Source organism: Mixophyes fleayi, chromosome 4, assembly GCF_038048845.1.
Source record: "Mixophyes fleayi isolate aMixFle1 chromosome 4, aMixFle1.hap1, whole genome shotgun sequence".
Taxonomy (NCBI): domain Eukaryota; kingdom Metazoa; phylum Chordata; class Amphibia; order Anura; family Limnodynastidae; genus Mixophyes; species Mixophyes fleayi.
In genome coordinates, this window is record NC_134405.1 from 237,311,996 (window position 1) to 237,335,951 (window position 23,956).

At 44.2% G+C, this 23,956-nt stretch overlaps 1 protein-coding gene across 2 annotated transcripts in view; it reads left to right on the forward strand.

The window, feature by feature from the left end:
• TPH2 (tryptophan hydroxylase 2) overlaps positions 1–23,956 on the forward strand; it is a 292,829-nt gene that overhangs the window by 60,174 nt on the left and 208,699 nt on the right. For both annotated transcript variants that reach the window (XM_075209533.1, XM_075209534.1), the window contains exons 4-6: positions 9,984–10,084; positions 16,509–16,576; positions 17,342–17,538. In XM_075209533.1, the coding sequence (XP_075065634.1) occupies positions 9,984–10,084; positions 16,509–16,576; positions 17,342–17,538 (366 nt within the window). The remainder of the gene's footprint in view (positions 1–9,983; positions 10,085–16,508; positions 16,577–17,341; positions 17,539–23,956) is intronic.

Here is a 23,956-nt window from a genome sequence, read left to right on the forward strand (position 1 = left end):
CCTGTGCCCTCTGTCCCCCTCCTTTGCCCTCTGTCCCCCTCCTATGCTCTCTGTCCCCCTCCTCTGCCCTCTGTCATTCTGTCCCTCTCCTCTGCCCTCTGTCACGCTGTTCCCCTCCTCTGCCCTCTGTCCCCCTCCTCTGCCCTCTGTCACGCTGTCCCCCTCCTCTGCCCTCTGTCATGCTGTCCCCCTCCTCTGCCCCCTGTCCTCCTCCTCTGCCCTCCTCCTCTGCCCTCTGGCCCCCCTCCTCTGCCATCTTCCCCCTCCTCTGCCATCTGTCCCCCTCCTCTGCTCTCTGTCCCCCTCCTCTGCCATCTGTCCTCCTTCTCTGCCCTCTGTTCCCCTCCTCTGCCCTCTGTCCCCCTCCTCTGCCCTCTGTCCCCCTCCTCTGCCCTCTGTCCCCCTCCTCTGCCCTCTGTCCCCCTCCTCTGCCATCTGTCCCCCTCCTCTGCTCTCTGTCCTCCTCCTTTGCTCTCTGTCCTCCTCCTCTGCTACAATCCCTCTCACTCTGCCCCGCGCCAGACGCCAGACATAGAAAAAAGAAAGAACACAGAAACTTACCAATCCGCCGGGCGCCGGGACCCAGCAGCCTCCTCTCTCCCGCAGCTGTCACTGACGTTGATATTCAGTGACAGCTGAGGGAGAGAGGGGGCTGCTGGGTCCCGGCGCCGCGCGGATTGGTAAGTTTCTGTTTTCTTTCTTTTTTTTAGGGCTGGTCTGCAGCACCCCAGTGATAGCGCCGCGGCACCCCAGTGATAGCGCCGCGGCACCCCTGGGAGCCGCGGCGCACAGTTTGGGAACCGCTGGTCTAGATAGATGTGTGTGCAGGAAATTTTTATTCACTTTTTTTTTCAACAATAGTTTTTATTAAAGTTTTTAATTACAGGGTACAGAAAATAAATAGTAAAGTGTAGGGGAAAGGGGGAAGGGAGGTGGTAGTAGGGGAGGGAAAAGTGCAGTACATATAAATATAAACAGAAATGCAAATCACAGCATATTCACATATTAAGAAACATTAGGACTGTACATTGGGAAAACAATCTCTAAGGACTACTGAGAAGAATTTTGAGAGATATTTGGGAGGTCTAGAGAGACTGGGTTTTTGGAGACATATTGATTCCAAGCCAACCACTTCATGTGAGGGGAAGAATCGGTGGAAGCATACGGTACTCCCATTGTCTCCATGTCACAACTTAACTGAACTTTAGTAATTATCTTTGCAATGGATGGCAGACAGGGGGTTTTCCATGCCTGGGCTATCCGCGCATGGGTAGCTATAAAAATATGGCCTTTAAAGTAATGGTCTCCTGATGAGACTTGTGGGGAGGACACAAGAATATCTATTAAAAATACTCTGGTCAGTTCTAGATTTGTTCACCTTCTGGAGATACACACTCCACTATTTGCAAGGCATCCCAACTTATGGTCTCTGTATACAGGCGCAGGCTGGGAGAGGGAAGCCCGGGGCCACACAGGCGTCCGCATCCCATGACACGGGATGCGGCTGCGGTGAAAACAGGATATACAGCATCCGGGGGGTGGCCGACCGGCCTACCCCCCGGCCCTAATAGCGGTCCACCCCTGTCTGTATAATCAGTGTCAGAAGCCCCAAAAGGTTTCAGAAAAGGAGAGCTGGTCTCGCCAAGATGAAACAGGCCTTCACGTGGAAGTGATAAAAGGATCAACTATCGGTTTCCATCCACAAGTGACCAGTCCTTCTGGAGTTGTGGCAATGAGGCCGAGATAGTAGCTGATGCTTGAATGTCCTTTTCTACTGAGTCAATCACGTGAATAGAATTGTTACACTAAATAATAAGCTTGACCGGGAAGCCCCAATGATACTGGATCTGATGGTCTTGCAGTGCTTCGGTAATGGGTTGAAAGGAGAGTCGTTTGGCCACAATGGCCAGAGAGAAATCTGGAAAAAGTTGCAGATTTTGCAGAGCCTCTTCAGCTGCCAGTGTTCTAGCAGCTTGTAGGATCTTTTCTTTGTTATGGTAGAAATGGGCATGCATGAGTGTGTCTCAAGGCACTGTCTCCAGTCCTGATCTTGGTCTCGGTAGTCTGTGAATGCGATAGAGTAGCAGATCCTGATCAGAGGACTCAGGAAGTAGTTTTTTTAAACAAATCTTTGGCAAAGTCAGGCAGCTCTGAAATGGAGATAGACTCAGGAATGCCCCGTATCTGAAGAGTGTATCTCCGAGATCAATCCTTTACATGCGCCAGCTTGTCAGAGATAGTTAGGACGTGGGCCTCTAGTTTCTCGTGTGAAGAGATGAGATCATTATGAGACGCCACAAGCTCCTTTATCTTGTCTTTAATGTGAGAGGTTCTCCCACTTAATTCCGTCACTTGTGCCTTGACTTCTCGTATAGCAGAGTGCATTTCAGAGAATAACTTGGCCTTAAACGAGTCAAACATTGCTTGCACAAATTTGATGGTAGTCGGGCTGTCGGAGTCCATTTGTGACAGAGCTGAGAGAGATGAAGACTGGACCATGGCAGGCAAAGAGATTCTGGAGCCAGGATCATCTGGGCCATTATGTTTGGGCACGGCACCCACAGAAGGGGAGGACTGGGGCTTAAAAATTGGACTGTAGCTGCCAAATTAGTGGCCCTGTGTCCTTTTTGGGGCCATAGCGGTGTCAGGGCCAATGGAGCATATAAGTGATGCCAGATAGTTTAGATGTTTTAGAAGATGGTTCTAGGATCATTAGCGTATAACGTAGTAAGAAGCTAACCAGACAATGTCACATTATGAACAATACAAGGCATGTTGGTGGTGGGTTCACGAGAACTTGGGCGGGTCTCCAATTTCACGGTCAGATATGATACAGCTTAGTGTATAGTGCACCTTTAGGCCTTGTGCATGTAGAAAGGGCAGCGGTTGGAGGCTCCCTAAGTTATTGCTTAAGTGTCAATCTCAAGTGAGAAGAGATTCGGCAGATTTGATACAATATTGTGTAATTAGTTCTCCACCTGCAATATAGTGTTGCCGTGGCTTCACTGGAGGTAGTCTGAGTAGAACTCTTGGTGTTGCCAGGGGAGGAAGGAAATACCTGCCATCTGTGAGGTAGCTGGAGCAGTCAGTGTGACCCTCACTGACAAATTGTGGCTGTTTTGAGCACCCTCTCAAGACAGGGGAACCATCCTCCAGAGACTCAGATCTCAACTGCTTGTGTCTTCCAACGGTTGGGACAGGCTACTAAGCTTCATTAAGCCTGTGACCACTCCACATGGGGCCAAAGATGATGGATTTTGCGCTTCTGAGTAACTGGTGTTATATGCAAATAGTGTGCCTGAGCACCTAGCTTCTGTTCTTGTGGGCTAAGTTTATACACTAAATAATGCTCAAAATATCTGCTCACTTGAAGGGGAGCTTAGGCACCATGCTGCAGTCTGCCAGCCTGAGTGTCGGCGTGAGGGCAGTGATGGTGAGTGTGTCTCAGTGAGTGCAGTCCCTGTGTGAATTTACAGTTGAGAGGCTTGGTGGGGGAATGCTGCACCAATCTGTCAGCTCAAATGAAGCTAGTATGAGGGAGCCTGTCACGGGATGAGTGATTACATTGTTGGTATGTGGCTGAATCCCTGCTGCACGTTGGTATCCGCGGACCCAGTCTGCAGACAGGCAGGTAGCTCAGGCGCCTCTCAGGGTGTGTGTTTCCGCTCTTCTTCTTGTTATGCTCTATTGTTGTGTCAAACTTGGCAGGCAGCGGAGTCCCGCTCAAGGATACAGTTGGATCTCGTTGGCAATCCACTCGATGGGAGGATGGGTCCCTGTGGTGGGGCGGGAGATAGGCCCCGATCCGGCCAAATGTCGGGTCTCCGGGGGTCTGAAACAAATAGGAGAGTTTCCTGGAGGGGTCAAGAGTTGTTCCCGAACTGCTGGCGCAGGATAGGAAGCAAATTTCCCAGTGTTTCCTTGGGTTTCCTGAAGGGAAAGCAGGAGCTGGTGTTTTGCACATCTGTTGCTAATGGCTGCTAGGCCACGCCCCCAATTCACTTGGTTTTGATGTACTTAGATTTGAGTCAAGATCTAGATTTACAACATGTTTTATAGAAAACAAATTGAATTTTTTTTCCAATGAAATGTAAAATCTGTTGCAGGGGACATCTAAAGGCATCACGTTTCTGTCAGACGTAGTAAATAATAATTTACTGTCCATCTTTCAGCAAATTAGTGCAAATATCCACATACACGTGCATGTCATGTTTCAAACTTCCATTGTCCCATAGATTGTAAGCTTGCAAGCAGGGCCTAGTTACCTCTCTGTCTGCTGTATTACCCAGTATTGGGTAATGCACTACGAAATTTGGTGGTGCTGTATAAATTGATGTTGATGATGCCCCTGTAAGAATTAGCCTGGCAAGAGATTGATTATGTGCTATTGTCTGTTTTATCAACAGTTAATTCTGAGATCAGATCAACTAGAGCATATTTTCCCCCAATGGAGATATGACATCACAGGGATTCAGGGAGTGAGGAGTAGAATACTTTAGCTTATTCAAAAAACCATTAGCATCGGTTTGACATAAGTTAATTCAAGTATTGTTTTTCATTGATTATATTAAACACTGGATAGGTTGTTTCATATAGGACACCAAGATACAAAACATTACTCACAATATCTGGAAGACGATGGCACATATGCTACAGCCTTGTGATAAATCAGTCCTTCGGATAGGTTTTAGAGTTCATGGAAAGACATTTGAGGCTGCCTTTGAACCACGGAGAATCTTAAAACATGTTTGCTCAAATTGGTAGAAGAAATAATACCTGTAGTTTCCACTCATCATCATCATCATTATCACCATTTATTTATATAGCGCCACTGATTCCGCAGCACTGTACAGAGAACTCACTCACATCAGTCTCTGCCCCATTGGAGCTTACAGTCTAAATTCCCTAACATGCACACACAGACAGACAGAGAGACTAGGGTCAATTTTGATAGCAGCCAATTAACCTACTAGTATGTTTTTGGAGTGTGGGAGGAAACCGGAGCACCCGGAGGAAACCCACGCAAACACGGGGAGAACATACAAACTTCACACAGATAAGGCCATGGTCAGGAATTGAACTCATGACTCCAGTGCTGTGAGGAAGAAGTGCTAATCACTTAGCCACCGTGCAGCCCCACACTCACACACTTGCATTGTGTTTTATACTATACTAACTAATTTGGAAGCGTGCTAAGTTGCCTATAAGTAGAGCTTGTATTTAATTAATTAAAAACTCACTCCACATTTATATATTGACATATATTGACATATATTGTTGAAGACTAGAGATGGTCACTGACCCCCGTGTTTTAGTTTTGGATTCGGTTTTGGATCTGGATTACCGTCGTGTTTTGGTTTTGGTTTTGTTTGGTTTTGTTTTGCTATTTTGTTAGAAAATCAATGTTTTTGGGCCTAAAATAACCCAATTTAGTGCTCCAACTGTTTTAGAGATAAGTAATCTAATTGTAGAGGTAATAAATCATCCAAAAAACAGTTTAATTCTTCGTTGGTAGGCCTTCATTTATTCTACACACAAAACAGATTGTCATCCTCTCCATCTATGCATATTGGCAATGCAGCCATCGTCTTTGAATGTATATTACACCCTACACTTATAGTTAAATATGTAAAGAAAGGGAAAAAGGCAGTTTGCTTTCTGTCTCTATAGGCCCCCTCCACTTGTTGAAAAAAAACAAAAAATTCAGCCGTTATAGAATGTACAATATTAATTGAAATGGACAAAGCCAGTTTGGTTTCTGGCTTTATAGGCCCCCCTCCACTTGTCGAAAATACTAAAAAATTCAGCCGTTATAGACTGTACAATATTAATTGACATGGAGAAAGCCAGTTTGGTTTCTGTCTCTCTAGGCCCCCCTCCACTTGTATAAAATACCAAAAAATTCAGCCGTTATAGACTGTACAATATTAAGAGAAATGGACAAAGGCAGTTTGGGGTCACTCTGTCTATGACACCCTTCAGGATAAATTGCCCAAACGGCAGCCTTTCAAGACGGTACGTGATATGGAAATGCCACAAATCCCTTTCCTCTTTGGGGGTAGATTGCACCCTACACTTACATAGAAAGTTTTAAAAAGATGTTATCGTCATCATCTTCAGCTTCATCCTCACCCTCATCAGTGTGTACGTCATCATCACAGACTATCAATTCATCGCCGCTTGAATCCGCCATTAGAGAACAGTCAGTGCTTGGATGTCTTGGATGGTGAAGGCCTTCCTCGTGGAAGATGTAGTTCATTTTTATAAACATCATTTTCTCCACATTTTTGGGAAGTAACCTTCTACGGCGATCACTGACTAAGTTCCCTGCTGTGCTGAACACTCGTTCAGAGTACACACTGGAGGGTGGGCAGCTTAAGTATTGCAAAGCAAGTTTGTACATGGGTTTCCAAATGGCCTGCTTTTCTTCCCAGTAAGGAAGGGGACTGTCTGACATTTCCATATCAACTACCTCTTGAAAGTAATCCTCCACCATCCTTTGCATGTTTATACTCGTATTGGATGGAGTTATGGGCAAAGTGACACATTTTTTTGAAAAATCCTTCAAACCAGCCCAGATGTTAAATTGTTCTGGTCTGCCACCTGCGTCTTCCCTGCTTCTTTTTGGGAATTTTAATTTTTTACGAGCAGCAGCAGCTTGAGAAAGTGAAGGAGGACACGTTGTCAAGCCGAGGCCCAGTTCAGCGGCCAACTTGCTGAGCAATAGCTCCTTGCAAAAGTTCACATCTCGCTCATTTACAAGTAAAGACTCAATGTTGGTTTTAAACCTTGAATCAAGCACAGTGGCCAAAACGTACTGATCCGAGTTCAAGATCTTAATAACTCGAGGATCATTGTGAAGCGAATTAAGTACTTGATCGACAAGGCCAACATACTTTGCTGAATTGCTTGCTTTCAGCTCCTCCTTCATTTTCTCAAGCTGCTTTTCCAATAGTCTAATTAAAGGAATGACTTGGCTCAAACTAGCAGAGTCTGCACTCACCTCACACATCACAACTTCAAATGGTTTCAGCACCTTGCACAGGACTGAAAGGATTCCCCACTGTGCAAGAGTGAAATACACCCCCCCTCCTTTCCCAATGTCATGGCTTGTGCAATATGCTTGGATGGCTTTGCTCTGTTCCTCCATCCTCTGAAGCATGTACAGGGTGGAATTCTACCTAGTTACCACCTCTTGCTTAAGTTGGTGGCAGGGCAAGTTAAACTGCTCTTGGAGCTGCAGTAATCTCCTACATGCTGTGGCTGAATGCCTGCAATGGCCTGAAATCTTACAGGCCACTGAAAGCATCTCCTGCACCTCACGGTTATTTCGTAGGAAGCTCTGCACCACCAAGTTGATGGTGTGAGCAAAACAGGGAATATGTTGGAAATCACCCAGCTGTAATGCTCACACTATATTGTTGGCGTTATCAGAAATTACATACCCTTGGGAGAGTCTGAGTGGTATAAGCCATGCATCAATCACATCTCTCAGTTTGCGTAACAAATTGTCAGCCGTATGCCTATTAGTGAAGCTGGTGATACAAAGAGTGGCCTGCCTGTGACAAATGTTACGTAGTGGGGTACATGCTGCTGCTGTTCTTGCTGGTGAAGGTGAATGACCAACCCAGTGGGCTGTCACAGTCATATAGTCTTTGGTTTGGCCACTTCCACTTGTCCACATATCTGTGGTTAAGTGGACAGTGGGCAGAATGGCCTTTTTCAGTGCAATCTCTACATTTTTACACACTTTTTGGTATAGTTGTGGAATTGCTTTACGGGAGAAATGGTGTCGCGATGGAATTCTGTAACGCGGACACAAGCCCTCAATTAACTGTGAAAAACCAGCTACGTTTATTGTGGAGATTGGACGCAGATCTAACACTAACATTGCAGCCATGGCGTCTGTGATTCGCTTGGCGACTGGGTGACTGCTGTCATATTTGCTTCCCCTCGCAAATGATTGTTTCACAGTTAATTGCTGAAATGTAGGACTGCTCATTTTCTTGACCTGCCTCTGGGATGACGATTCACCCCCAGCAGCAGCAACAGCAGCAGCAGTGGGACTAACACTTTCTTCAGAGGAATCAATAATAGTGCAGGAGTCATCCAGCCTTAAGTGGGATGCCGGGCTAACTCCGAGCGCTACTGAGGATATTGATGAGGATGGTGTGGTGGGTGTATTTTGTAGCTGTCGGGATGTCGGTGACCAGAGGGTCTTAGTTGATGATGGAGTGCTTGTATTTTTTTGGGAAGAACTTTCAGCTTTTCCCAACACTTTGCCATGAACTCTCGTTAAATGGCGTAACATAGACGAGGTTCCAAGATGGTTAAGGTCCCTCCCTCGACTGACTGTGGCTTGACATACACTACAAATGGCTATACAATTGTTGTCTGGATTTGGGTAGAAATAATTCCACGTATAAGAAGTGGATTTTTTTGTTTTATGGCCAGGCATGTCAATGGTCTTTTTCTTGTCACGTGCCAGAACTGCTGCCACTGGTGCAGGACTTACACAAACAACCTCATCCTCATCAACATCCTCATTAGCGCTCTCGTCACCTACACAAATCTCCCCCTCATCCTCTTCTAATTCCAAAATGGCATCCTCAATTTGTTTATCACCGGCTACACTCGGGCTATTAAGGCACACATGAGCAGAATGCTCACGATTAGACATCCCACTGTTGGATGGACTCTCCACAGGGATTGTTGTCATTTGTGAATCAGAGCAAACATTCTCCCCTAATGCCTTACTGTTATCTTGCAGCTCGGCTTTGACGCGTAACAGTAGTTGTGCACCAATTGTAGGCTGGGTAACTTTTTGGGATCTGCCACTAATAGCCAAAGATGAAGGCGTTATTCTCTCTTTGCCACTGCATGTGTAGAATGACATGTTTAATTTTTTTTTTTATCGGCACTTAACTTTTGCTCAGTAACACTTCGTTTTCGCTTCAACACAGTCAATTTTTTGGGGGTTTTTGTTTTTTTGCACTGATTTGGAAACACTCTGTTGTTTGACATCGCCTTGGCCAGATGACGTACTGGGAACACTAACATCCGGACTGGTGACAGAACCTGGTTGCTCATTCTGATCATATGTGGACTGCTTTGAATCCATTCTGAGCGCAAAGCACTTGTAGTGGTAAAAATTATTTGGTAGATTCTGCTGACAGATATGACTTTTGACAGCCAGAAATATTTATGCACAATTATGGGGGACACCCCAAAAGCACTGGGGAGTGCCAAATATTAAAACAAAATTATAAACCTCTATCCTCCTCTCTTCTCTAGCGATTTTTGTTAGAGCAATTGAAAGAAGAATATTGTATTCTCTGTCCCTGCTCTAATCAGCCTGTGACTACACCCTGCTCTCTCCCTCTGTCAAATGGCGATGGATTGCTGTGGAGGGCAGGTATTTATAATCTTCAAGTATCGCGAGAACCGAGCTCCGAGATCCGACGACGTCACGATGATGTTCGGCCTTGATTTTGATTCGGAGCGGTCGGGAGAGTACCGAGCTCCTCAGCTCGGTACTCGGATAGCCAAAGTTCGGGTGGGTTCGGTTCTCGGGGAACCGGACCCGCCCATTGCTATTAAAGACTTCACAGACAAATATCCTAATGTGTGTGTGTGTGTGTGTGTGTGGTGGGGGAGGCAGAGGTGAATAATCTGAATACTGAAGCACCAACACATACCTGCCTTGATATTGAGATGGAGATTCATTGTAAAGCATATCATCTGTAATTAGAGTACATTTCCTATATTAGATTTATTATTTGTGACTTTTATGACCTGTGGGATGTTTGGTCTCACACTTAAGGCTGCAGCCGTATATTTTTTCCTAAACTATCGCAATGTTCTTTATTGCACATTTTTTTCTGCACAGTTGTCTGTAGTACAATTTGTACCGCTGTCCTATTATGTATCAGGAAACAGTACTTAAGATTTAATCCATGTACTTGGTTCTTTCTTTTTAGTAGAACTTGATGGAGTCCCATGGTTTCCAAGAAAAATCTCAGAACTTGACAAATGTTCCCACAGAGTTCTAATGTATGGTTCAGAATTGGATGCGGACCATCCTGTGAGTATGAAATATCTATAATAAAAGTAACACAGACAGACCACTTTTGATTTTTCTAATTTCTATATATTGACAATTTCCCATAAGAAATGTATTTATAAATATAGGACTGAGTTTATTTCAGGACTAGATACAGCTAAAAACCTTAAAAAGAAAAGGGTAACATTTTGCAATAAATTTAACATAAAATGTATGACGTTATCATCCTAATTATAATAAGGCAGAGTTAACACATTAAACTGTAAATGTAATGATTGTGATGAAGTTGGTGGCCCTATTATCTCAACAATATTTACAGTTGCCGTCATAATGAATAAGTGCATCCTCAGTTAGTGTTGCATATACTCAGGCTGCACTCTTCTGTCCCTAATTGTCAGGGACAGTCCCAGGATTTATTGAATTATTTCAGGTAATGTCCACATCTTTCATTTCTCATATTTAATTGCATAAATGCAATTTCCAGGATCTATTTTCATTCTCCATGTATACATTCATATCTATTGATAAATATTTAAATGCAAAAAATAAATTATAATCAAGTTTAGTAAAGAGATCATGATGAGGGCTCTGTAGTAGAGTTAGGTGCAAATTTTACCCATGTTGCCAGTGGTCAAAGAGGAAAAGTAAAATTGGCGTGATGGAAAATGTAATTGGAATGTAAGTGAATGGAATTTGATAGTTTTACAATGAAGGCAGTAGGAGAAGTGCAGGTATGTCTTCCCACAGTATACACAGGGGTAGGCTGGGCTGGGGGGAAGGGGGACTGGGCCACCTGCATTTTTTTTCCTTTAAAATGTTCCTAATAGGATAGAGTTGAGTCTTGCCCCCCTGACTAAAATTTGCCAGCCCTCCCCTGTGTATACATACCCCCCCTTTGTCGTACTATAAAAGGCTCCAATACAAATACAAATGTTTTTCTATGCAGGGTAAATACTGCATGCACATAAGTACTGGAGCACTTTATTTTTACACTGTATTTTAAAGTTGGGTTAGGTCCCCCGCACCCAGGGCTGTCTCTTCCATTGGGCACAATGGGCTGGTGCCCGGGGGCCCTGCGGGCAAGGGGGGCCCGTCCGAGACATTGCTGGAAAAAAATAAAAATGAAAATACTTACCTTGCGGTCATGTCAGCGGCGATCCGGCTCCCTCCCTGGTCCCCTTTTCTGTGCTGTGCTCGCAGTGAATGCTGGGCTGAGCACAGGACGGAAGAGTGCAGAAGAGACTCAGGGCGTGGAAAAAAGAAAAGAAGGGGATCGAACTTAAAGTAAGTTAAGGGGGGCCCTACATATATATATATATATATGTAAAAAAAAGTGATTATATATATAATCACTTTTTTTTACATCTATATATATTTTTTTTACACAAACACACACAAACACACTATATATATATATATATATATATATATATATATATATATATATATATATATAATTTTTTTATGGGCCCCGGTGCACTGCATTGCCCGGGGGCCCATAATGTAGTTAAGGTGGCCCTGCCCCCACCTCTAAATCAGGTTGTGCATATAACTCTGTCCAATCTACAAAACAAAATTGCTTCTACAGGTGCAAATTTTGCACTTAGTAGCTGGATTTACTCTTAACTCTAAAAGAGCCCAATGTGTTTAGATGTGCTTATTATATAATATATATTATAGTAAAATATTGACAACTAAGTCTTATATCCCAACTCCATGCTTGTCACTGCTTAACACTGTGACACATCAACAAGCAAACTAAAGACCTTTAGCATAAAACAAACTGTCTTTTGCCTTTATGAGCAATCTTGCCCTCTGCACATTCCTCTGTAGGTGTTTATGGTAGATGTAATGCTGCTTATCATGGCTAATGCACCCTTGCCCTACAGGTACTCGTAAGCCTTCCATGTGCGGAATGGTAATGGGATCATGTTAGAAATGAAGACCTTCCTATATAACTGAAACAGCCAAAATGTGCAGTGCATAACGTTTATAGCTGTCAGGCATTTAACTGTCTGTTTGTCTTCCATTGCATCTGTGTTGCAAACAAGCAAAACCCATTCAGCCATCATAGAAATATTTACAAACCAAGACTTTTACAGAAAAATCACGTGCACCAGTATTAACACCATCAAATCTACACCTGATCCTTTTGGTCCTTTGCTATAGAGTCACAATATATGCCTCATAACTCATGCTTTGTAAAATGGCTTGCTGTGCACTCGCCATTTCTTACACTTACTCCTGGAAGCATTAATGCACATTTGGACACTTGACACCAGTGTAGAGAAAATAAATTCCTAACGTTTTTAATTTATCCATGTAATACTGGAACAAATAACAGAAAATATATGTTATGATCTGTTTAGTAGTCAAATGTAAAAAAAAAAAAAATGTTTATGAGGTACTGTAGTTTTAAATATTCAGTTTTTAAACTGTGCACAGCTGGGATTTTTACCTCATAAACCACTATAAACATGGGCAGATATTTCTACCAAAGATGACAATAAAGATTTCTGATTTTTTTTCTTCTTGCTATTAAGAGCAGCTTCTTGATTAATTATCATCTGTCAGTTGGATTGAGAAGAGTAGATTAATCAAAGAGTAATATAAATATTACTTTACACCCTGCTGTAATTAGTATTGGGCTTGCTATGATGAGCTCTACAATTTAGCGTTGTGCCATCTTTATAGATCATGCTGGATTAATGGAAGCATCAGATAAACAGTCCACCCTGTCAGGACAGATGCTGTTTAATCTACAATTACTTCAGACTGGTTAGACCCTTTGGGATTATCCTCCCAATCCTTTAAACCAACATTTATTTCCTTCCCTCTCTGTGTGTGGGAGAAGCTGGAAACTGTATATTTACTGTCCAATTCCATTAGCCCCATTTACAACAGTACTTAAAAGAGTAGCAGCGTTTCTTCAAGCATATACAAAACCGAGATTTGTGTTTCTGGTATATATGTTGTAATCAGCATTAAACAAGTCAGCAGTATGAAATGTACCAGGTTATCAGAATCTAATTTCAGACTGAAAGTGGCAATTTCTTTTTCAACTGATATTTTTTTGCTGCCTGTAACATCTGGAAAATAAAGGGGGTTCAAATTAAGATTGATATCTTCCATCTTTTGTCGAATAATGAAATGCTCATTTGTATTCTGGCTATAACAAGAAATGTATGCAGAATACTGACATTTACAGCATCACTACTTATTGTGAGTGTATTTTATAGCATATTTTAAGCCTCTGTATGTGTTTCTTTTACAGCACTGAAAAACTGCACTATGTACGTGCCATCCTCTTAAATAACAAAAACAGACTTTTCTGAAATTTGTTGTGATATTTCATAGTTTATAATGCAGTTAAATCACTTGACATCCTAATCTAAAGAGACATAAAAATGTAAAGGATGCGCTGGAACTGTTTTTACTTAAAGTTCTGCTTACGGTGAAATTTCAGTGGCGTGCAGAAATAAAGTTTGTATTATTATAATAGCGTTGATGTTTTATAACAGATTTACATCTATTTGTCACAGCATTCATGCAGGTAAGTTTGCTTTAAGGAAGGGGTTATCAACCCTCTCCCCAAGTACTAAATCTAAATGACCTGGTGTAAATTTGTCAAATCTTCTAACAAGGAAAAGTGGAGATGTTGCCCATAGCAATCAATCAAATTCTATCATTTATCTAGTACATTTTACAAAATGTTAGCTAGAATCTGATTGGTTGAACAACATCTCTACTTTTTCTTTTTTAGGTCCATACCCATTTTGCACAAGTGTCAATTTAACTGACTCAGGAAGCAACCTATGTGTTCAGATAAGGATATCTGCCAGAGAGATGCGAGCATGTTATCTTGTTGCAAATTCATTGGTATCAATGTCTGGCTTTAGCCTAAGCCGGCGGTTCCCAAAGTGTGCGCCGCGGCTCCCAGGGGTGCCGCGGCGCTGTCACTGAGGTGCCACGAGCCAGCTATAGGAAAAAACAAAGATCACATAATCTTACCAATCCGCGCGGCGCCAGGACCCAGCAGACTCCTCTCTCCTGCAGCTGTCACTGAATATCGACGTCAGTGACAGCTGCGGGAGAGAGGAGTCTGCTGGGACCCGGCGCCGCGCGGATTGATAAGTTTATGTGCTCTTTGTTTTTTCCTATAGGTGGCTCGCGGCAGAGGAGTGAGAGGGAGCGTGATAGTGGGGCAGACAGGGGGCAGACAGAGGGGCAAAGGAGGGTGACAGCGGGGCAGACAGTGGGGCAAACAGCGGGCAGACAGAGGGGCAAAGGAGAGTGACAGTTGGGCAGACAGAGGGGCAAAGAAGGGTGACAGCGGGGCAGACAGAGGGGCACAGGAGGGTGACAGCGGGGCAGACAGCGGGCAGACAGAGGGGCAGAGGAGTGTGACAGAGGGGCAGACAGAGGGGCAGAGGAGTGTGACAGAGGGGCAGACAGCGGGCAGGCAGAGGAGTGTTACAGAGGGGCAGACAGAGGGGCAAAGGAGGGTGACAGCGGGGCAGACAACGGGGCAGAGGAGGGTGACAGCGGGGCAGAGAAGGGTGACATCGTGAGAGGGGCAGTGGAGGGGGGACATCGTAAGAGGGGCAGTGGAGGGGGACACAGCGTGACAGGGGCAGAGGAGGAGTACACAGCGTGGGAGGGGCAGTGGAGGAGGACACAGCGTGAGAGGGGCAGTGGAGGGGGACACAGCGTGAGAGGGGCAGTGGAGGGGGACACAGCGTGAGAGGGGCAGTGGAGGGGGACACAGCCTGAGAGGGGCAGTGGAGGGGGACACAGCCTTAGAGGGGCAGTGGAGGGGGACACAGCCTGAGAGGGGCAGTGGAGGGGGACACAGCCTGAGAGGGGCAGTGGAGGGGGACACAGCCTGAGAGGGGCAGTAGTGTAACAGAGTGCAGAGGAGGGGGGGACATTGTGAGAGAGGGCAGAGGAGGGGGGGACATTGTGAGAGAGGGCAGAGGAGGGGGGGACATCGTGAGAGATGGCAGAGGAGGGGGACATCGTGAGAGAGGGCAGAGGAGGGGGGCCAGCGTGAAAGAGAGCAGAGGAGGGGGTTCAGCGTGACAGAGGGGGCAGTGTGTCTGGATGCAGAGGGGGCAGTGTGTCTGGATGCAAAGGGGGCAGAGTGCCTGAGGGCAGAGTGTCTGGATGCAGAGGGGGCAGAGTGCCTGAGGGCAGTGTGTCTGGATGCAGTGGGGGCAGTGTATCTGGATGCAGAGGGGGCAGTGTGTCTGGATGCAGAGGGGACAGTGTGTCTGGATGCAGAGGGGGCAGAGTGCCTGAGGGCAGAGTGTCTGGATGCAGAGGGGGCAGAGTGCCTGAGGGCAGAGTGTCTGGATGCAGAGGGGGCAGAGTACCTGAAGGCAGAGTGTCTGGATGCAGAGGGGGCATTTTTGCATACAACTAAATAAGTATTTCTGTCCTGACCTAAATACTTATTACATTTTTTTGACCCAACTACTTCTAAAACAGGACTGCTCAATAATTATTTTGGAGGGGTGCCTTGAAAAAATTTGGAGACTCTAAGGGTGCCGCGAACTGCAAAAGTTTGGGAACCACTGGCCTAAGCTATATATATTGTAGTGTTCATAGGCATTAAAATTGGTCCCTAACGAAACCAGCAACTGTATGTTTGCGATTGTTAGAAAAGCTGTAGTGCAACTGTCTGACAAATGTGCAGCTTGCTACAATGCTGGTTTATTGCACTTGTTGCATGCAATATATCACCCCATCAACATGAATGATTGTTGCATTCTTTGTATGAAACAAAAAATAAGCCAAAAAGGGTGCAGGTAAAAATTGCATGTGACAAATCCCATGGAACTGCATCTGATTTTTGTATGCAATTGGTCATGTAAAATTTGCTCATGTAGACAAAGCCTTGGTGCTCCATATCGCTATTTCTGAGGTTTTGTGTCTTCATCTGGTTATAGAATCTCTATATATTTGTATTTGCCCAAAAGTCTGATCTTAACCACATATTAGCACTGATTTTATAATATTTTGTAAGGAGAAATGGGCATATTTATTCAACTGACCAATACTGTAATTCAGTGCTGTCCAGGTGTGTCCATAAGGAGAGCTGTATCTATATAAAACTACATGCTCATAGGCCAGATACTATTCAAAAACAATGTAATTTAACTCAACCCGTGGAGGTTGTCAGGGATTCTGGGGGCAATACAAATATTTTTATGACCACACAATGCTTGTGGGCCACCATTTTGACAGCCCTGATTTAGGTTATGATTTTACAATCACTACCTTAACCAACTACCCTGGTCTAATCTTGTATCATCATTACAAATGTTTTAGTAATTTTCATCATTTGTATTAAAAAAGGGAATTCTTACTTTAAATAATATTTGTATGGTTTATTTTTCCTATTCATAGCAAACTCAATTTTGTCTTTTTTTTTTTTTTTAAGGGATTTAAAGACAATGTGTATCGGCAAAGAAGGAAATATTTTGTGGATGTTGCCATGGGTTATAAATAGTAAGTTTATATGTCACTGTTTTCTAATATATTTGTGATTTCTTTTTTTAGATGCTTTTTATTATTCTAATCCATTTACTCTGTATATTGTGATAAGATCGCATTGATCAAACAAATGGAACTCACAGCACAATTTGCAGTTTCTCTCAGGAGACATCTGACCTCCCCAGACAATGAGAGCCAGAGAGATCAGGGCTGCAGCTTTTTACAGGCAGCAAACAGGTGCAACTCCTGATTACTCTACCGGGAGTCTGCAGACCAGAAGATCTGGACTGGGCCTTTTGTATGGAGCCCACGTTACTCTCTCCATACAAAACACCAGGGACTCTTACCAGCTTTTCCTGAAGCTGAGAAACACATTTTGAGAAGCATTTCCTCAGACACAATCTCCCTGGTGCTTTAAAATACAAATGACAGGAATCTAGGACTTATGTACCTCACTTCTTTCCCGGCGCTTCTGTCACAATATATAAACTTAACTATGGAAACAAATAAGGAATTGTGTTTTTTTCTTGTTTGACCCTTTTTATTGCCCATAACATAAAATCGATATTCCAATATGCTGTCAAAAGAAAGCTGTAAGTGTCACAAAAACTCAGAGCAATATAAAATTGTAGCCTGCTAAAGTAAAATGCTATTCTCAGCATACCGAATCTGATGCAGAACAGAAATATGAAAAATGTGTTGGCCATTCAGGTGCAAATCCGCTCATATCATGAAGGGTTACTATTTGAATGTATGTATTCATGTCTTTTATTTATTTAGTGGACAACCAATTCCAAGAGTGGAGTATACAGCTGAAGAGATAAAAACATGGGGCACGGTTTTCAGAGAACTTACAAAGCTGTACCCGACTCACGCCTGTAAGGAATACTTGAAGAACCTACCTTTGTTAACAAAATACTGCGGATACAGAGAAGATAATGTACCACAGCTTGAGGATGTTGCAATTTTTATGAAAGGTGAGATATCAAGCATACCTATTTGGCCAAACTTCAAGGCATCAAAACCCACTCTAGGACATTAATATATGACAAAACCTGTGTAGCATTAAACTACATAAAAAGCCCAAACGGGAGTAATCTGTTCAGCTTGCTATATACTAGCCTTTCTTGGTTAAACTTGATATGCTCAAAAATTGTTATGTAATGCTGCAGAACTTCTCAAATGATTGTCATCACTATGAAATTGTGGAGAGTAGGAGCTCGGCACAAAAGCCTATGACTTTGTAAGTCATGTATGCAATGCTGGGTTTCTTCTACCAATTCTTGTTCTACAAAATATAAATACTTTTCAATCATAGCATATCTACAAAATCTCTGATTAAAATATGTGAATACCTTCTCCTGGCTGACTCTGCACTGAATCTATTGTATTCCCAGTTTTGCTTATTATTAAAGTCTATTTTAAACAAGTTGGGATTTTGGATCTTCAAAAATGCCTCTCTGTGCAGTATTAGCCTGTGTAAATCAAAATCTCACTCTGGAGCCCTTCCCTCCACAAATTAGTATTACAAGTCCTGGACTGTTGACTGAATAGTGATATTATAAGAGTGGCCCATACCAAACAAGCTCATTTCGGTCAAAAAAAGAGACTTCCAAGACTGGAGCTAGTGACAAAAGCTAGAATAACATTAGGCACAGATGGAGATTGTGACCAAGGAGAACCAAAATCTCCTCACTTTGTTCCAACAGAAGAGTACTGTAGAAGTTGTAAAAGATCAGAGCTGAGGTGGTTCAGACAACTCTGTCATGCCAGATAATGGCAATGATCACTAAGATTAAGGAGGGTGATGATCCTGATCCCTTTCCTAGACACATTTGAGAGAGTGACCTAGCCAAAGCCCAAGAGTTCCTGTGAAAGCTACCTGACACCACTGCTAATAGAAAAATCACAAGTGGCCTTTGAGGCCATGGTGACTGAATATACTGGGGACTATCAAAAGGTCAAAGCAGCTTCCTTTCTCTCAGTCCAGAAACCTGTCAGTTCTGAAGCATTGCTGATGTCATTTCTCTATCCAACAGGTCTTAGGCCCTAATGCAATGGCTGTGCAATCATGTTAACAAGTGACTCCAGTCAGGGCCCACAGTAATAACCAAATAGTGGAAGCCATGTAATAGTTTATTAATAGACTTCCTCAGTGCCTGCCTTGATGGGTCCACTTACATTGTGTCTGAACCCTTATGCCTGCTGTCCATTCTTTTGGAATGCTATGGCTGCATGAGATGTGATTGGATAATGCAATCTGCCATCCCCGACCTCAAGTTCCCGCATTGACATGTCATGGTTCTGTGGAGAAAAAGTTGCAATAGGGAGGGAGCAGAAGAGATGTCAGCCATCCATTACTACAGCCCCAGACATATTCAGGACCAAAAGTCATGCCGTCTCCTACATCTTACTGGCCTGGGGCAAACTTCAGAAACAGACAACCAAGCAATATTATTATTATTATTATTACTATTATGATGATGATGATGCAACTCTATTCAGATAATATGTAGTCATTCACATCAGTCCCTCACCCATTAGAGCTACAAATGCAGGGAAACGCAGATGGGGCCCTGACTGGAATCAATCACATAACGGTGAAAACTGTATTCACCACCTCATGCTTACCAATTCATAAGAATGCCATTTGTACTCCATGGCATCCCTAATTCTTTCCAACAGCTCTTTGATTATGTACACCACCTCATCAAAACATTTTGCATCATGTACTCTGTCAGTGCTTTGGTCCATGAATTTTAGCTAGTAGTTGGGGTCAGAGCTGGATTAAGACTTCGGGGGCCCAGGGCACTTAAGACAGGGGGGGCCCTAAGATCTAAAATTAAGAGCATAGTGACACATCCTGCATTACATCACCTACAGCCCACAGTATGACACTTACAGCTCTCCCAGGGGGCTCGCTTAGGTTGTCTGTATAAGAAAAATCATTGCTTCCACAAACTAAAATACTGTACATTAAAACAATCATCAAAACACCACATTAATATGGGTATTGACACCACACATTAAAACTAGCAATGATATCACACATTAAAAATACCATTGACAATGTACACTAAAGCTAGAAATGATACCGCACTTTAAAAATAAAATTTATAATGCACATTAAAACTAGCAATGATACCGCAAATTAAAATACCATTGATAATGCATCATTGGGCATGGCCAGGCCACCCTCCTACAGACAAAAAACCTGCATTGTTGTGTACACCATTGAATGGTCACCAAGAATTGGGATTGTGCCACTAGAATCACAACATTTCATAGACTTTGCTGCTCTCTCACCTGTTCTTCTCACTTTCACCACCTGTGCTGCAGGTTTCTTTAGTTGCGGCTTGTCTGGATCCTGGAATGTTAGGGGCCCTATTTGGGAAAAAAAATGGGTACATTTAGAAAATTACAGCCACACCCGGCGTTAAATCAGTACCACCCATGATTAATAATTGGGCCTTCCTCCAGCCCCAACATTAAAATAATAGTATTCACATTTAATAAATAAATAAACCTATTTCCCTCCCTACAAACAGCCCCAGCAATAAATTAATAGTATTTACATTTCAGAAATATACTTATATCCCGCAACCGTCACTGCCATTAAATAATTCATAGGCACATTTAATAAAGGGACCTCTTTCTCCCCAAACTCACCCCCACATTCAGTAGCGCCCAAACCATCCCATCTTAAATTAATTAATTGTCCCCACTATTGTGCCTTTCTCCCCCCTTTCTTCTCATGCTGTGCCTCTCACCCTTTTTCCTTACTGCGCTTCTCTTCTCCCCCTTTTTTCCTTACTGTGCCTCTCTTCTCCCCCTTTTTTCCTTACTGTGCCTCTCTTCTCCCCCTTTTTTCCTTACTGTGCCTCTCTTCTCCCCCTTTTTCCTCCATAGTGGGCCTCTCTTCTCCCCCTTTTTCCTCCATAGTGTGCCTATCTTCTCCCCCTTTTTCCTCCATAGTGTGCCTCTCTTCTCCCCCTTTTTCCTCCATAGTGTGCCTTTCTTCTCCCCCTTTTCCTCCATAGTGTGCCTTTCTTCTCCCCCTTTTTCCTCCATAGTGTGCCTTTCTTCTCCCCCTTTTTCCTCCATAGTGTGCCTCTCTTCTCCTCCTTTTTCCTCCATAGTGTGCCTCTCTTCTCCCCCTTTTTCCTCCATAGTGTGCCTTTCTTCTCCCCCTTTTTCCTCCATAGTGTGCCTTTCTTCTCCCCCTTTTTCCTCCATAGTGTGCCTTTCTTCTCCCCCTTTTTCCTCCATAGTGTGCCTTTCTTCTCCCCCTTTTTCCTCCATAGTGTGCCTTTCTTCTCCCCCTTTTTCCTCCATAGTGTGCCTTTCTTCTCCCCCTTTTTCCTCCATAGTGTGCCTTTCTTCTCCCCCTTTTTCCTCCATAGTGTGCCTTTCTTCTCCCCCTTTTTCCTCCATAGTGTGCCTCTCTTCTCCCCCTTTTTCCTCCATAGTGTGCCTCTCTTCTCCTCCTTTTTCCTCCATAGTGTGCCTCTCTTCTCCCCCTTTTTCCTCCATAGTGTGCCTTTCTTCTCCCCCTTTTCCTCCATAGTGTGCCTTTCTTCTCCCCCTTTTTCCTCCATAGTGTGCCTTTCTTCTCCCCCTTTTTCCTCCATAGTGTGCCTTTCTTCTCCCCCTTTTTCCTCCATAGTGTGCCTTTCTTCTCCCCCTTTTTCCTCCATAGTGTGCCTTTCTTCTCCCCCTTTTTCCTCCATAGTGTGCCTTTCTTCTCCCCCTTTTTCCTCCATAGTGTGCCTTTCTTCTCCCCCTTTTTCCTCCATAGTGTGCCTTTCTTCTCCCCCTTTTTCCTCCATAGTGTGCCTTTCTTCTCCCCCTTTTTCCTCCATAGTGTGCCTTTCTTCTCCCCCTTTTTCCTCCATAGTGTGCCTTTCTTCTCCCCCTTTTTCCTCCATAGTGTGCCTTTCTTCTCCCCCTTTTTCCTCCATAGTGTGCCTTTCTTCTCCTCCTTTTTCCTCCATAGTGTGCCTCTCTTCTCCCCCTTTTTCCTCCATAGTGTGCCTTTCTTCTCCCCCTTTTCCTCCATAGTGTGCCTTTCCTCTCCCCCTTTTTCCTCCATAGTGTGCCTTTCTTCTCCCCCTTTTTCCTCCATAGTGTGCCTTTCTTCTCCCCCTTTTTCCTCCATAGTGTGCCTTTCTTCTCCCCCTTTTTCCTCCATAGTGTGCCTTTCTTCTCCCCCTTTTTCCTCCATAGTGTGCCTTTCTTCTCCCCCTTTTTCCTCCATAGTGTGCCTTTCTTCTCCCCCTTTTTCCTCCATAGTGTGCCTTTCTTCTCCCCCTTTTTCCTCCATAGTGTGCCTCTCTTCTCCCCCTTTTTCCTCCATAGTGTGCCTCTCTTCTCCTCCTTTTTCCTCCATAGTGTGCCTCTCTTCTCCCCCTTTTTCCTCCATAGTGTGCCTTTCTTCTCCCCCTTTTCCTCCATAGTGTGCCTTTCCTCTCCCCCTTTTTCCTCCATAGTGTGCCTTTCTTCTCCCCCTTTTTCCTCCATAGTGTGCCTTTCTTCTCCCCCTTTTTCCTCCATAGTGTGCCTTTCTTCTCCCCCTTTTTCCTCCATAGTGTGCCTTTCTTCTCCCCCTTTTTCCTCCATAGTGTGCCTTTCTTCTCCCCCTTTTTCCTCCATAGTGTGCCTTTCTTCTCCCCCTTTTTCCTCCATAGTGTGCCTTTCTTCTCCCCCTTTTTCCTCCATAGTGTGCCTTTCTGCGTTATTCCGTTTTTGTTTTTTTTACTTACCTTCCTTTTAGCTTCGTTCTTCTCTTCACTTCTGTCTTCTTGTTTCTTTCTTGGTCCTCTCCGTGCTGCTCCTCACTGAATGACAGGCGTGACTTGATGATGTCACGCCTGTCATTCAGTGTTAACAGTGCAGAGAGGGAGGAGGAGGAGGGACACTGGCGCAGCGATGAGGCGAGTAGTATCTCTATTATTTTTTTTTACTACCCTGCTCCCCCCACCAATGCAGGGAGACCCGAACCCCCCCGCAACCCCCCCCCCCCCCGCCGCCATTAAAAAAAAAATAATAATAAAAAAATCCCCCCCTTAATCCGGCTATGGTTGGGGTTGTCCTGTTAGGAACCCCTCCAGCCGATACAACACAACTCAGAGTATGCTCTGCTAGTCAGGTGTTCACTGGAGCCCCTAGTGGTGGGGACAGACTTGGCCGAAGACTGCCAGAGGGTCGTGAAGTGTGTACCGGCTGGGGAGAACCCAGGTAAGCGTAGTGAAGTCCAGGCAAGGGTCAAGGGCCGACAGCAGACAACAGATCCAGTAAACAGGCCAAGGTCAAGGGTCACAAGCAAACAGGAAGGTCGGTAAACACACCAGAGGTTGGGGTCACAAGAAACATAGGAAGGGTCCAAATCCAGGCAAGGGGTCATACACAGGCAATCAGTCCAACAGGTTTCACCAATACAAAGCAGGAGCAGGAGCAGATTAGGCTGACAGGCAAACTAGACGCTATAACCGGCAGTGAGGCTCAGTCCTCACTGCCTTAAATAGTACTGATGGCCAATCAGGACACAGTCCAGAATGTGTCCTCAGCTGCAGCATAATAAAAATGAGCCTGCAGCCAATGGAAAAGGCAGAGTGCCAGCGGCAAACTAAGTCCTTAATCAGCCCTGATTGACTGATCTACTACAGCCTTGCGCGGCTGACTCAATCTCCCCCTATACGCACGCGCCCGGCTGTTTGACAGCTGGCCAGGCGCGGCGCGAGAAGCTCCCCAGCGTCCCGGTTGTTGCCCAGCCGGGACGTCACCAGAGAACCCAGGAGAGTCGCGGCGGTGCCCGCGGCCGCCGCGATCTCTAACATATCCTATGTCAAATCTTTTTGGGGTTAGATCATCTGGGGGTAAATGTATCATACTCCGCTTTCTTTAACTCCCGCGAGTTCGGCGAGATGACAGCTAAAATTTAAAGTGGCGCTGCCTTGCAAAGGGAAACCGGAGTATGATACATTTACCCCCTGGTGTTGTTTGTAAGTTGCAAATACAGGAAAAAATCCCCCAGCACACTGCTCAGTTACAAACATTTGCAGATGCATGATAAGTCACCAACCATGTCACGGCACTTCTGCTAATAGGGTGGTCCTAACTCTAAACAATGAGAGACCCTATTTTTGGGATATAAATATATATATATATATATATATATATATATATATATATATATAATACTTGTGTGTGTGTGTGTGTGTGTGTGTGTATGTTTTTAAATTGAGAGCTAACTTACCAAGAGGCACCCCAAGACAGTCCAAATGGCAGTATAGCACCAGCACTCCCCAGTAACTACTGATACCTGTGCACAGTGCTGGGGGATTTTGCTCTGTATTTGCTCTTTTCAGGATAACCCCACCCTTTCAAGCACCTGTT